The sequence below is a fragment of the Syngnathoides biaculeatus genome, chromosome 2 (assembly GCF_019802595.1).
Source record: "Syngnathoides biaculeatus isolate LvHL_M chromosome 2, ASM1980259v1, whole genome shotgun sequence".
Lineage (NCBI taxonomy): Eukaryota > Metazoa > Chordata > Actinopteri > Syngnathiformes > Syngnathidae > Syngnathoides > Syngnathoides biaculeatus.
The window spans coordinates 34,400,831-34,413,960 of record NC_084641.1 but is presented as its reverse complement, the minus strand read 5'-3'; the positions used below and the strand labels follow the sequence as shown (position 1 = coordinate 34,413,960).

The 13,130-nt window shown below is 41.1% G+C and overlaps 1 protein-coding gene across 1 annotated transcript in view; it reads left to right on the top strand.

Moving 5' to 3' along the window:
• Positions 1-13,130, top strand: part of LOC133491405 (R3H domain-containing protein 1-like) — a 57,237-nt gene that overhangs the window by 27,854 nt on the left and 16,253 nt on the right. Inside the window, 7 exon segments of the mRNA XM_061802467.1 lie at positions 977-1,030; positions 1,759-1,991; positions 6,521-6,784; positions 7,691-7,845; positions 10,977-11,084; positions 11,649-12,002; positions 12,089-12,224. Of these exon segments, the coding sequence (XP_061658451.1) occupies positions 977-1,030; positions 1,759-1,991; positions 6,521-6,784; positions 7,691-7,845; positions 10,977-11,084; positions 11,649-12,002; positions 12,089-12,224 (1,304 nt within the window).

Genomic DNA, 13,130 nt, shown 5'->3' with positions numbered 1-13,130 from the left:
TGCCAGGCCAAAGAGCGAGAGGAAGACCAAAGAGAAGGTTGATGGGTCTTGTGAGGGAAGAGACTACTAAAAAACCTACCCAGGCATGGCCATCCATCTAAGTTGACAGAGGAAGCGAGAAGACCACTTGTCAAAGAATCAGCAAAGTCTAGTCGCTCTGAGACTGAGACTGCAGAAATTCACAGCTCAGGTAGGAGAATCTGTCCACAGAACAACTCTATCTTGCATGCTACAAATTTTGCCTCGATAGATTAGTGGCAAGATGCAAGCTGTTGTTGAGATCTAATTTACACTTTGCCAGAAGCCGTGTAAGGGACACTGCTAATATGTAGGTGTTTTCATTAAATGAAACCAGAGTTGAATTTTTGGGTCTCGATGCTTAGAGGTGTGTGTGAAAGAAAATTAACAGTACTATGGCTTTAAAGACACCATACCCACTGTGAAATAGGAAGTGGCAACATCATGCTCCGAGGATGCTTTTCGTCAGCAGGGACAGGGAAGCTTGTAAAATGGATTGGACGATGAATTGTACTCAATACCAGGGAAAAAAAAAACTGCTGGATTCTGCAGAGATTGAGAAGGAGTTTCATCTTAACCCTAAACATGCAATAAAGACAGACCTACAGTGTTATGGTTTAGAATCTAATTATAAACCAACAATTACACTTTGTAAAGTTTAGATCAAAGTATAATTTACTTGCGTTACGATGCCACAGTCAAAATTCAGAACTAATTCCCATTTAGTATTTGAAGACTTCAAAATTGCTTTTCATAGATGCTCCATCCAGTCTTTCTTACGTTGAGCGATTTTAAACACTTGGGTGAACATTTCAGTGTCCAGATACGCAAAACTGGTAGGGAATTGAATGAATGAATGAATCGCCCTTTTTTATCACAGCAGCCCTAGATGTTTTCATTGGTGCATATCTGCATTTATCAGAGTTCTGGTACTAATACCTTCTACCCTCCCTCTCAGGGCTCAGGATGAAGACGGATGTACACATACCCAGCACAGGCGCCAAATGTTCAGGTGAGGTCTGAGGCTCACCCACACAAAGTAAAGCAAATTTATTTGTATAACACATTTCATACACGAGGTAACTCAATGTGCATTACATGATTAAAAGTATTTGAAAAGAAAGAGATGAAACATTTAAAATGGGATAAAAACAATGAGAATGACAACAAAAAAAAGTCGCTCTCAACTTTTCGGAGTCAAATAGCAGGCAAGAAAGAAATCTTAGTCACCTTAGTCAGGTTGATCTAAGAATATGGTATTGCTGCTTAGTGGGCTTCTCTTTAAAGGTCAGATTGGGTGGGTTTACATCAGTGTATGGTGTAATTATTTTGTAGTTAAAAAAAAGACAACTAAAAATATATTTTGTTAAAAAATCACTAAAACACTAAGGAATAATGTACACTACGAATATGCATTATTGTATGTGTAAGAGTAATAAAGGGGATTAAGAGTGTATAAATTGTTTCAGTGTGGTAGAGGTTAATAGGAGTGTGTGGCAGACTTTGGAGGTTCATAAAGCATAATAAATGTTATGGTTGCTACTTGGCATATTTCACAAATTGTGGGTGTGGGGAGCAATATGAGTTGTATATGAGTTGTCAATCTGCTTTGAGTACAATGGTAAAATGTGCATACAAGCATTGTTCTTTACAAGCTTAAGAGATTTGAAAGCCTCCATAATCAAATGTGAGCACAAGATTCTTGCTACTGACTGAAAGAGTGACATTTACCCTTATCAGGTCACGGCCTGGACGGTCAGGCGCCAGCTGGCAAAGCAGCTCAGAGACAGAGACACTGCCACGAAACGGTGATCCCCGACCATGGAGCAGTACTGACAGCTCGGACAGCTCCCACCACCTCGCCCCGCGACCTGCCATCACCAAGGCCAGCAGCTTCAGCGGCATTTCCCCTGGTTTGGCACGAGGGGACAGCACTGCCAGCATTAAGAGCACTGGGAGGCTATCCAAAACAGGCAAGTGTGAAGATGCACAAGCCAGTGTTGGCCAAAGAATAACCCAACATATGACATCAGCCGCTGAAGAAAAGCAAATCCTAACAGATGAATCAATATTGCCTTACAGATGCGCAAGAGAAATCTAAGACTCGCTATAAAGACTCTTTTAGGTAAATGGGAAATAATTATTAGGACAGAAACATCTTTTACTTCACAGAAACCTCTGTAATAGTCATAGGGTTTCTACCCCTTAATATACACAGGGATGAGAATTTTCCGCCGCGGCTTTCCGACTTTTTCAGACCAAAATGACCATTCTCGAGATAAGCGCAAATCCGTTGAGAGAATTTTAGCGGGGGGGTAGGGCCAAGATATCGTGCGCCTGCCTCTCGGTGCTAGCACAAGCACGACTATCGTATGCCGTTCTAACTTGCTCGGTCGTGTAAATATTTGTATTTTGCGACATAAACATTCAAAGTTGTTTGCGGCAGATTACTCGATTGGACAACAGAGTTATACAGTATAACGATCCAATCGTGTTAGTGGTTAATCGAGTTTCACCATTGCCATGTACACATGTTTTGGTTCTCAGAAATCGCAGTGTAACTTGTTAGTTAGCCAAGTAATGGCGCGTGGGACTTAGCGCGAACTGAGCGACGGTATGGTTTTACGATGGCGAAAGTGTTAGAAAAAAAGGATGAAGATCGAGCAAGGGCAATTGACAAGGATGCTGGAATCAAAAACTGTTTCAGACAGGCATGGCTTGAAAAAAGTGTAACCCTGCAGATAGGACCGAAAATGGTATCAACGTGTCTAACCAAACACATACAAAAAGTGGACATTCCCGGCAAAGTGCTGTGCACTCTGTGTTCCGATAGGAGCAAAAAATATCCAGGAGGAAACTCACCCCCCCACCCCCCATCGACAGACATTTTCAGTGTTTTTCCCAACTTGGTCATTCTCATCCCCATATACAGTAAGTTTCCTTGCCTTTCTCAAGTAAGGCACACAAGGATTTTTGAAAATCTTTTTTTCCTAGCAGACCTCACATATTAACAAAAATTCTATTTAATAGTTTTGGTGGAATTGTGTGTAGTGTGCACTAATAATCCCGACACAGAACACCGCAAACAAGACTATATTCCTCAAAGTCACATTGGCTCACACATGATCTCACAAAGACGGGCAGACACTTCCACAAAAGTTTGTCATCAAAAACGGCTTGCTTTAGAAAATACTTCTTTGTTTGGTAAATTACACTTATACAAATTACAGCATCAGATAGAGCATTTGTTTTTTGTTTTGCTTCATGTTCAGTGTTTTTGCTGGGCACTTCTTTGATTGGCTATGTTTAGTTTTCAGAATCATGTCTTCGTAAAGTTGACTTTTGGTCTTAAATATTGAACACGGGAAATCGCAACAAATCCACTCTTAATACCTTTCAGTTCACCCATCCTTTTATGTGAATTGTTTTAGAGCCTTTCCATTGAGTCTCATTTTATTTGAGATATGAGTTACTTTTCTAATTACCATTTTAATTATAATTAACTTATTTGCAGTTCCTCTTGTTATTTTGAATTGATTTTATTTTTTTATTTCATTTTAATTCAACCATCCATTATCCACACCGTTCATTATCACAAGAGTTGCGGGAGTGCTGGAGCCTATCCCAGCGATCTCAAGCAGGAGGTGGGGTACACCTTGAGCTGGTTGCCAGCTAATCGCAGGGCACATGGAAACAAATAACCAGTCTCATTGCAAATTGCTAAAATTAAAAAAGCTTCATGTCCATTTTCAGTGCTCTTTATACACTATTTATAAAAGGGTGGCTGAGGGGAATTTGTGTGCTCTGTTTTTGTGTCGGTGGCATTGACTTTGATTACTTACCTTGATTTATTTTTTTTTTTGTGTGTGCGTGTGTGCGTGTGTGTAAAGCACTTTGTGCTACATTTTAAATGTATGAAAAGTGCTCAAAATTAAGTATGATTGAATTTTTTTTTTTGTCTTATAGGATAATCTCATAAGACTGTCTGCCATTTGATGTTGTTGGTTGGGAAGGGACAAAATCTGCACAAAAACAGGCTGATTCTTTAAGCGTGTACCGGACCTAAGTTTGTGGGCTTCCCATGTTGTTAGAAAGGATATCAAATTCAAAGATTGAAGGGGCTCTCAGAAGTGTTGCAATAGCAGTTGTTGAACAATTTATATGGAAGGCTCCAAAATTATTGATGCATCCTTGATTGAGGTGATGGGGAAACTTCCCATTTATTTTACAATTTCCCCATTTTTTTTTCCCCTAGACAGTTTATAAGGAAGTGTTTTGTTTTGAGTAGTTAAAGTCAGAGACATCTTGTCTGCGCTGCCTCTTTTCTGTCCTCTGTCTCATGCAACAATATGAATGCAAAAAATAGGTACTCATGAAAGATGAAGGTAAAATTATAGAAAGAGAAATTTATGTACCTTTTAAGTAAAGGAAACTATTTTCTCCCTCAAAAATAACATCCTTCCGTGCCTTGAATATTCATAAATGATGGATGTAAAATTTCCACACAATTCAAAGGACACTTGCACTTCATTTCAAATTTTTAGAAACACTGAGGCAAATTCTTTGAATGTTTGTTCGGTAGTCTGAAAACAGGCTGTTCTGAGGGCCCCGGTTCAAATCCGCCCATGCCTGTTTGAAGATGCATGTCCTCCCCCCGTGCCTTTGTGAGTTTTCTCCGGGTCCTCTGGTTTCCTCTCACGTTCCAAAAACATGCATGATAGGTTATTTCAATCCAGTAGTTTTCATACTTTTTGTGCTCCCCCGCTAACAGATGGAAGCCTGAATGGGTTGAAAAATTTTCGGGATGGCTGAAAATATCTCAGATCCCCCACCCCACCCCCCAATTTGAAAATCAGTGTTTTGGGAGGTGTGAGTATGAACATGTGCCCTGGAATTGGCTGGTGACCAATTCAACGTGTACCCCGCCTCTCACCCGGTGTTATCTTGAGATAGGCGCCAGCATGCCCACGACTCTAGTGAGGCTAAGTGGGATGGATAATCGATGGATTGACTGAAAACTGTTTTTACATAAACAGATCAATGCACGTGAATAGGTGTTGGTAAACCTCTGTTCATGAAAGCACACAAATACATTGGATCTGAAAATTTAAAAAAATAATAAAGTAAAATTAACCAATGGAAATGATTGAAAGTTAGTCTATGGGTAATATATATTTTTTTTTAAATCCAGGCTTGTTACGTTGGGGTCCCCCCAAATAATACCTTTTGAATCACTATTCAAAAGCAGCCTGATTTTCGTTGATTACTTTTCACATTTCTTTTTGTCACTTTAGTCAGATTTAACTTCTTTCAGTAATCGGTGCTGCTTTCTAATCAGCAGTTTTATCCAGCTAGTGAGCATTCCAGCTTTGAGTTCCAGGTATTTACATCTTGATTTAGTACACAACTTTGTTTTTGTTTAAATCCAGCCATTTCTTTAATCAACATTGTTCTTTTACAATGAATTTTCCAAAAATAAATAGATCTGTCAAGTTTAGAGTTGAGTTTTTCCTGTGACAATTGGGTTTTTCCTGTGACAATTTCATTGATACTTCTTGGTAAGAAAACCAACATAAATAAAAAGACCTGTTTATGAGTGAAATTCAAGCTATTGTGAAGCTTAGATGACAATCAAGCATAGTTTTTCTAGGGTGGACGTACTAATTGATGACCAAAATGATGACAGCAGCAAAATGAACTCAGAAGTTTCAAATAACATTTTTTTCTAACAATTCAAAGAGCCTGATTTAAAACTGATTTGGAGAGCCTTCAACAAGTACATTATAGTGAAGGGCGACCAGTTTCATGAGAGACAGTAATTTTAAAAAGAATGATCAAAATGTTTGGGGCTAAATCATAGGTACACCTATCTTGTTTCTGTAAACACTATGGTTTGATCCTACACTAAAATATTGAACGCTGAACTGTTTTTTTTTTTACGTCTGTCGCAAGTGTTGGCTCACTCAAATATATGGTACAAAGTTCAGTACAAACCTTTTATGTTTTGAAATTTGTATCAGACACAGATGTTAAGATCTGCATCTTCTAAACTCAAACCCAAATGTTTTCGATCTACAGTCAAGATGGAGGAAATAGCTTTACTGTTATCATACTTTTGGAGAAGTGTGTTGTTTGCCAGTTGGAGGATGAAAAATCTAATGTAAACAACAACACAAGCGACTGTTCCACCCCTCAGAAAACACATGGCTGGTCTGATGCTAGCTCTTTTCTGTGTTCCTCAGCATTTTGTAATTACCGTATACAGGGACAAATAAACCACAGATGGTGGAGGGTTACCAATTTCTCCTCCTGCACTTCCCTCCAAAGCACATGCAACCATTGCTATGTTATTAGACTGTGAATTAACTATGCTACTTAACTATTACCATCTACTTTTACCACCCCCATTGAGAGATAATTTTCATCTAATTTTACTGCTTGAAGGATAAAGATGAAAAACACATTTTATAAGATGGTTTTATACTTTGTTTGGGCATTCCAGGATCCGAATCATTCAGTAGCGTTGGCTCTTCATCCAGCTCACTCTCCCGTCCCCACCGGCCTTTCATCATGTCAGTGTCTTTGCGGCCCAAAATCTCCAGTATGCCTTTAACGCACCCAGCTGCAGACACCAAAGGCTCAGCACACCCAGACATGTTGAAGAGTGTTCCATCACAGCCAACCCCTGCTGATGCAACAAACTATGCGATGTCACTGGACACCTCCGGGATACCACCTGCCCACATTCCAGTGAATCCACATACGGGTACGGGTGATGATTTCATGTACAGTATTTTATGGTTACATTGAAGTTTGTATTGTTATGATGCTGATAATTCTTTTTATTTTTTTCCATTTTGCTTTGGTCAATATTGCTTAAAGAGGACGCAAATGGATATTTTTGTTGACCAAGAATGGTGCATGTGTGCATTTGTGTGTGTGTGTGGGGGGGCGGGGGGTGGGTGTGTGTGCGTGTGCCTGCGTGCGAATGGATGTGTGTGTGTGTGTGTGTGTGTGTGTGTGTGTGTGTGTGTGGTGTGTGTGTGTGTGTGTGTGTGTGTGTGTGTGCGTGCGTGCGTGCGCGTGGATGTGTGTGCGTGCGCGTGTGTGTGCGTGCGCGTGTGTGTGTGTGTGCGCGGGCACGTGTGCGCCCCCACTAGTCTTTCAACGCAGTGTTCTGTTTGAAATTGCCTTTGTGGAATAAGAATTAATCAGAATACTGTGTTCCCACTGGGGCCTCCACTCCCTGAGAAGGGTTGCGTCAGGAAGGGCATCTGGTGTAAAAATTGTGCCAAACATATATATGCGTTCATCTGAGGTGACGCGCTGTGGCGACCCCGAAAGGGACAAGCCAAAAGAAACACACACTGTGTTTAGACTAGTGGGGGCACACCCACAACATATTCTTGGCCAAAAAATATTTGCGTTTTTTTTCCCAAGGGCAGAACAATAGTTTAGCATTTACTGCATACAGTTGTTTTAAAAGGAGCAAGCAAACACAAACGTGACAAATGTTTGCCCATGCCTCTTGATTTGTTGGCACCTTAATGGTGTGTGGCCTTGAACGGTTTCAGCTGCAATTATTTTGCTGTGTGTGCGTTTACTTTGCTTGATACAGATACATGTGGGTTGCTTCATGTTTTTCTTTACTCTTTTGAATTTCTTATGACAGGAAAGCCTTTCATTCATTCTAATAGCAGTGCTGTAGCTTGTAGTCCAGCCACCGTCACACCCCCTGCCAGCAGGGGCCCACATCAAGGGAAGGTGCCACAGCAGTCAACCTCCGCTGCATGTCAGCAACAGCACATCAATCCCTACCTCTCACAGGTAAAAGGAAATATGTCAACTATTTTTTCTTAAGTATCACGGGTGCCGTCATCCACATTTTTTATTTACTTATTTGTCTTATTCAGCTGTGCAACCCAGCAGAATGGAGATTCTGAATCCCTTTTATGCCTGGACAGTTTTACTGTGTCACAGTGGAGTTTTTAACCTCTGTGGTTTCTTAGTACAATAATTAAAGTTTGAGAATTTGAGTCACTCAGTCTTTCTAAAGGGGGAGAGAGACAAAAACAAAGTGCTAATTGGAAACAGGATGAGAAGTAAATCATTACATATTTACAACAAGGAAACATTGAATATGGATGTTCAGAATCAACTTTTATGGTATGTAACAACACACAAGGAATTTGTCTCTGGCAGTTGGTGCCTCCCCGGTACAACATTCATATTGAGTACGGAGAACAAGAACAAAGAACAATTGATATTCAATTAATAAGGAACTATTTCTTTTAAAAGTCACAGTTGTGCAAAGATCCAGTCTTCTAGCATTTAGAGCAGTTGGAGTGGGTCAACCCCCCACATGATGTTAAGCCTATACAGAGTGCCCTTACCCATTCGCGGTTCACTGTTATAGACCAGTGCAATGGTAATTGTGAAAAGATTGCAGTTTAAGGTGACAAATTTTGTGATAGTCTACAGTGTATATTGCTAATTCTAATACTGATTGGACCTGCAGGGTGTGAGGGTGTGTCCCAACAAAACTGCAAGTCAGAAAATACTAGGTTCACTGATCAAGAATTTAATGACATAATTGCAAGAGGGAAAAAACTGTTTGAATGCCTGCTAGTTTTTATTTGCATTGATCAGAGAGCTGGTGGCCAGGATGTGGAGAGTCCAAAAGCATCCTGCCTGCTCTGGTCCTAGTTCGAATGGCGTGCAATTCTTTAATTGATGGGTATGGTAGTGCTGACAATCCGTTCAGCGGTTTTGATTGTCCATTGCAGTCGGTGGTTGTCGTTTTTTGTGGCACCCCCAAACCAAACTGTGATGGAGGTACACAGTACTGATTTGATGACCGCTGTGTAGAACTGTCTCAGCAGCTTTTGTGACAGGCCTTGCTTCCTCAAAAGCTGCAAGAAGTTTCATCCTTTGCTGGGGTTTTTTGAGGATGGAGTTGTTTGTCTACCACTTCAATTCTTGTGAGTCTGTAATTGTCAAGAATTTGAAGGTCTTGACGGTTGAGACAAGACAGTTGGACAGTGTGAAGGGCAGCTGTGGTGAAGGATGCCTCCTGAATTCCACAATCAAGGGAATTCTAAAAGTCTATACAACGTGGGGGGGATACACAAGCAATTTGCGTAGACATTAATTTGTTGCAATAAGCGAGTGGTCCTTTGGGGCCACAACAAGGTGAGCTCTCCAGTTACCCTTCCAAGGACCTCAAAAAGGGTGGGTACAATGAGCTCATGCTTGGTGTGCGGCCATGGACAACAGTTCGGGGAACCATCACCCCACCTGAAGGTGAAGGGATGCTACCTTCTTTCACCAGAGTATGTATTGTGGTACCTCTACTTACGAAATTATTTTGTTCCGGAAGTCGTTTCGTAACATTAATTTTTCGTAAGTAGAAGTGCTTTTTACATGTAAATAGCCTAATACGTTCCATTAAGACCCACCTCTATGCTGGGCTCCAGAAGGGGGGACCTTTGTGACCCGCATTCAGGCAAGGGAAACAGAGGACCACTAATTTTGTCACAAGAGATAATTGGATAAAAATTCAGTGACACTTGAATTAGGGAGTGTCATTCTTGGCATATTGACATCATTTAGGACACCGGCGAATTGCTTCAGTTAAAGGCTAAGTGTCATCCCTATAAACATTCTAAAATAGATATTGTAATGAAAAATACATATAATATTATTCACTTCAATGTCTATACGAAAAAATAAATGTGAGCGGAGAGCGCGTCATCCATGCGTAAAGTTACAGAAGCGTCATTCCAAGAAATCCAAGTGGTCGCCATCGCCATATTGGCTGCATCCTCCGTCCGTGACGTCACCCGGATATTCGCTAATGAAAACACGCGGTGCACCGTAACTAACTATGGGAGACGAACACGCCCCTTCTAACACGGAAGCTCTTTAAGGAGAATACCACACTACCGAGTGAGGTTACCGGGGCAATATTACACTATTGTTTCGAGCCATATTCGGATGATATGTGATCATGGCCAAACCGCCCCCTGTCCGATCTACTCCCAGGGCCGAGATGAACCATTGCGGTGTGGCTCATTTTCAGAGCAGAGGTGGCTTATTACGGAGCTGAGCCGTGCTGCTTTAGGGGGTTGTTCATAGACGCCACAGTACGCGATGAACAACACAGTCGAGCCGGGGCTCTTTCCTGCGTTGTTGTTGCACGTCGCAGTGCTGCATTGTGGCAGCGTTCTTCAGAGCCGCCGTCGTCCAGGAGCCCGTGCGCTTCGCTGGCCAAGCGACGCAGCAGCCCGACGCCGTCCGACGCACGTTGACACACTTCGTACGCGGATCTTTTGTTACATTATGAGAGACCGATTACATGGTTCGCCCCAAACTATTATATTTCTTAGTCACTGTATACACACCTAACTGTCATTAGAAACCCACGAAGCTCTCGTCCTCTGCACCCGTGCAATCCATTTTTAATGATGAATTGGGTCTCTTGCGCACTTTTGAAAGGGTAAATCCATCCTCCCGAGTGTTCAAGCAATGTCCAGCAATGCAACGAGCGGGCATTTTGGCTAACACGAAGGAACAAAGAGCTACCTTCCCGGAGTTACAACTAATGGAAACAAACGAGTCCACTTGAGGGCGGGTCTGTCCTTTATGTCACTTCCTGCTTCTCAAAAACAAATCCTTCGAGCGGATTTTCATGGCAGGAGTTACAAAATGCTGTGTACGTAAAAAACATGTTTTGTGATGGGAAAAAAAACGCATGGATCCATGTTGGCTGCCTGTTTTTCATTAATAACATACTAAAAATCATGCATTTCATGACAGTGGCACTTTGAAAAAATGCAGTCGATTTCTCCTCTCAATCTGCCACAACAGTCATAGTAAATTAGGTGTGTTATTTTGCAATTGAGCCGACAAACTTCCCCTCACTTAGTCTCAACATCTTTCTTCCCTTGTCTCTTCAGCCAACGTGTCATCCATTCCAGCCGTCCTCTGAGCCTGTTCACAATTCAGTCTCTTACCATCTTCCTCCTCAGTTCCTGCCAGTCTGTGCTAACCAACAGTACGCTGCGGTACATACATTATTTTCCATTTCATTTTTTCTTTCTCTGATGATTACAAATAAATTTTTTGTGTATCATAAATACTTTTTGTACTTTTAAAACTCTTTTGTGATGAGACATTTTATTTACCACGTCACCTTGAACACTTGTGAAAACTTGTGTGGGTGGTGAGTAAATCCAGAAGGAAATGATGGCCTCATTTGTGACCTGGTTTTAGTTAACTCTGTGGGCTCTGTGGCTAATTATACATATGGAAAGCGCCATTAATATATAATTCATAACCAGATGTTAGTGCTAAATAATCCATGACTAAAAACAGTACTTTTACAATGTCAGAACGGGGTTAAGTTGTCATGTGGTACTGATATAGATAAATATTCCCTTTTGGCCCTGTTGTCTCTGGAGACACTTACTCAAAAACTGCTTGTAACCTTGTTTTAGTGCTTAGCTTGTAAATTAGCCTTAATTGGTAAAGCTGTATTGATCAAAATGATTAAAATGAAAATTTTGCTTATACCCAAGTTTTCACCACCATTGACATTGAGTCTTTGTTTATGCTGCATTTTTTTCCAGCCTGAAACCCTCAACACCCAATTCAGTCACATGACTCTGACCCAGCAGTCGTCCAGCAACAGTGGCGCTCCTGTCGCAGATGCCCGTCATTATGCACCAGTGTACAACAATCCTACCCCGGTGGTGTTGCATGGAGGAACCTCACAGCAAGTTTCCAACTACATAGTTTCAGGACCCTCAGGGGGACACCCAGTTATGCTCCAAGGTCAGCCTGTCCCACTTCCAACTCCAGGACCACAACATGCCTCTCCCAGTAGCATGACTGGTCATGCTACTTTTCTTGGGTCCACTCTGAACCACCAACACACCAGTGTTCTCCAGCAACACACTTACATTCATCAGCCAGTCCAGCAGGTAGCTCAGCAAGTGTGGACCAGTCAGTTAAATGGAATTCCACTCAATCCTTTCATTTGATGATTGAATTTTTGTACTTCTTCTAGCTATCCCCATGCTTCTGTTCATCAACCCACCATCTTCAGTGCTTCAACCACCAGCAACAACAGCAGCACTGCCGTCCACCTGGAAATCATTTGCAGCAAAATGGCCCTCACAGTCAAATCTTACCCCAGCAGCAAGGTACAATTCTCAGTTAGTGTGGATTAAAAAAAAGTTAATGTACAATCCATTTAGTGATGCCAGGAATTAAAATGAACAGGAAATTGAAGAAAAACATGGTGTGATATTTTTCTTGAATTATCGCGTGTATCATACAAATAGTGTATGATGTATGTACAGTCATGCTCCAAAATATTTGTTAATTTTAATAGACCTTAAAGAGGAAAAAGAGTGGGGGGGGGGCTTTCTTTTCATGCAGTTTTTGAGCGTCAGAACTTGTATAATTTTATACACATACAAACACACACTCACGTAGGATAATGCAGGCATTGATCTAATTTTTAAAAAGCACTGCGATAGACTCGAGCACTCCTGTGACCTTTCTGAGGATAAGTGACTCAGATAATGGATGGACTTAAAATTCCATTATTACAGAATTTTCAGGTTTATCAGAATGTTTTGTATAAATACAAATATTTGTAAGTTTGTTTTTTTTTTTTGGGGGGGGGTGGCAATTTTCATTCCACTGCTTTTACTAATGTTTGAGGTTTTTGCTGTGGTATCGTTTTAATACCGGTATCGAGGTACTTTATGCAGCTATCGAATGGAAATCATTATATCGTGGCACTACGAGAAGCAACAGTGGTTACTTTGATTGTTTTGTGATCATGTTGTCAAGAGCAAAGAGATGTTGGTTGCAGACACACTTTTGCAACTTCTTAGTTGTTCTTCACAAACAACCAAGATTATCCATGTGCCACAGTTCAATTAGACACGGGCACATACAGTGCCAAGAAAAATTATATTCCCCCCTCCTGATGTTTTAGGTTGTTTTTGTTTTTGGTTTTTTTTGCACATCTATCACAGAAAGATTTCAAGTCATCAAACCAATTTTAATATCACTCAGAGGCAAGCCAAGGAAATACA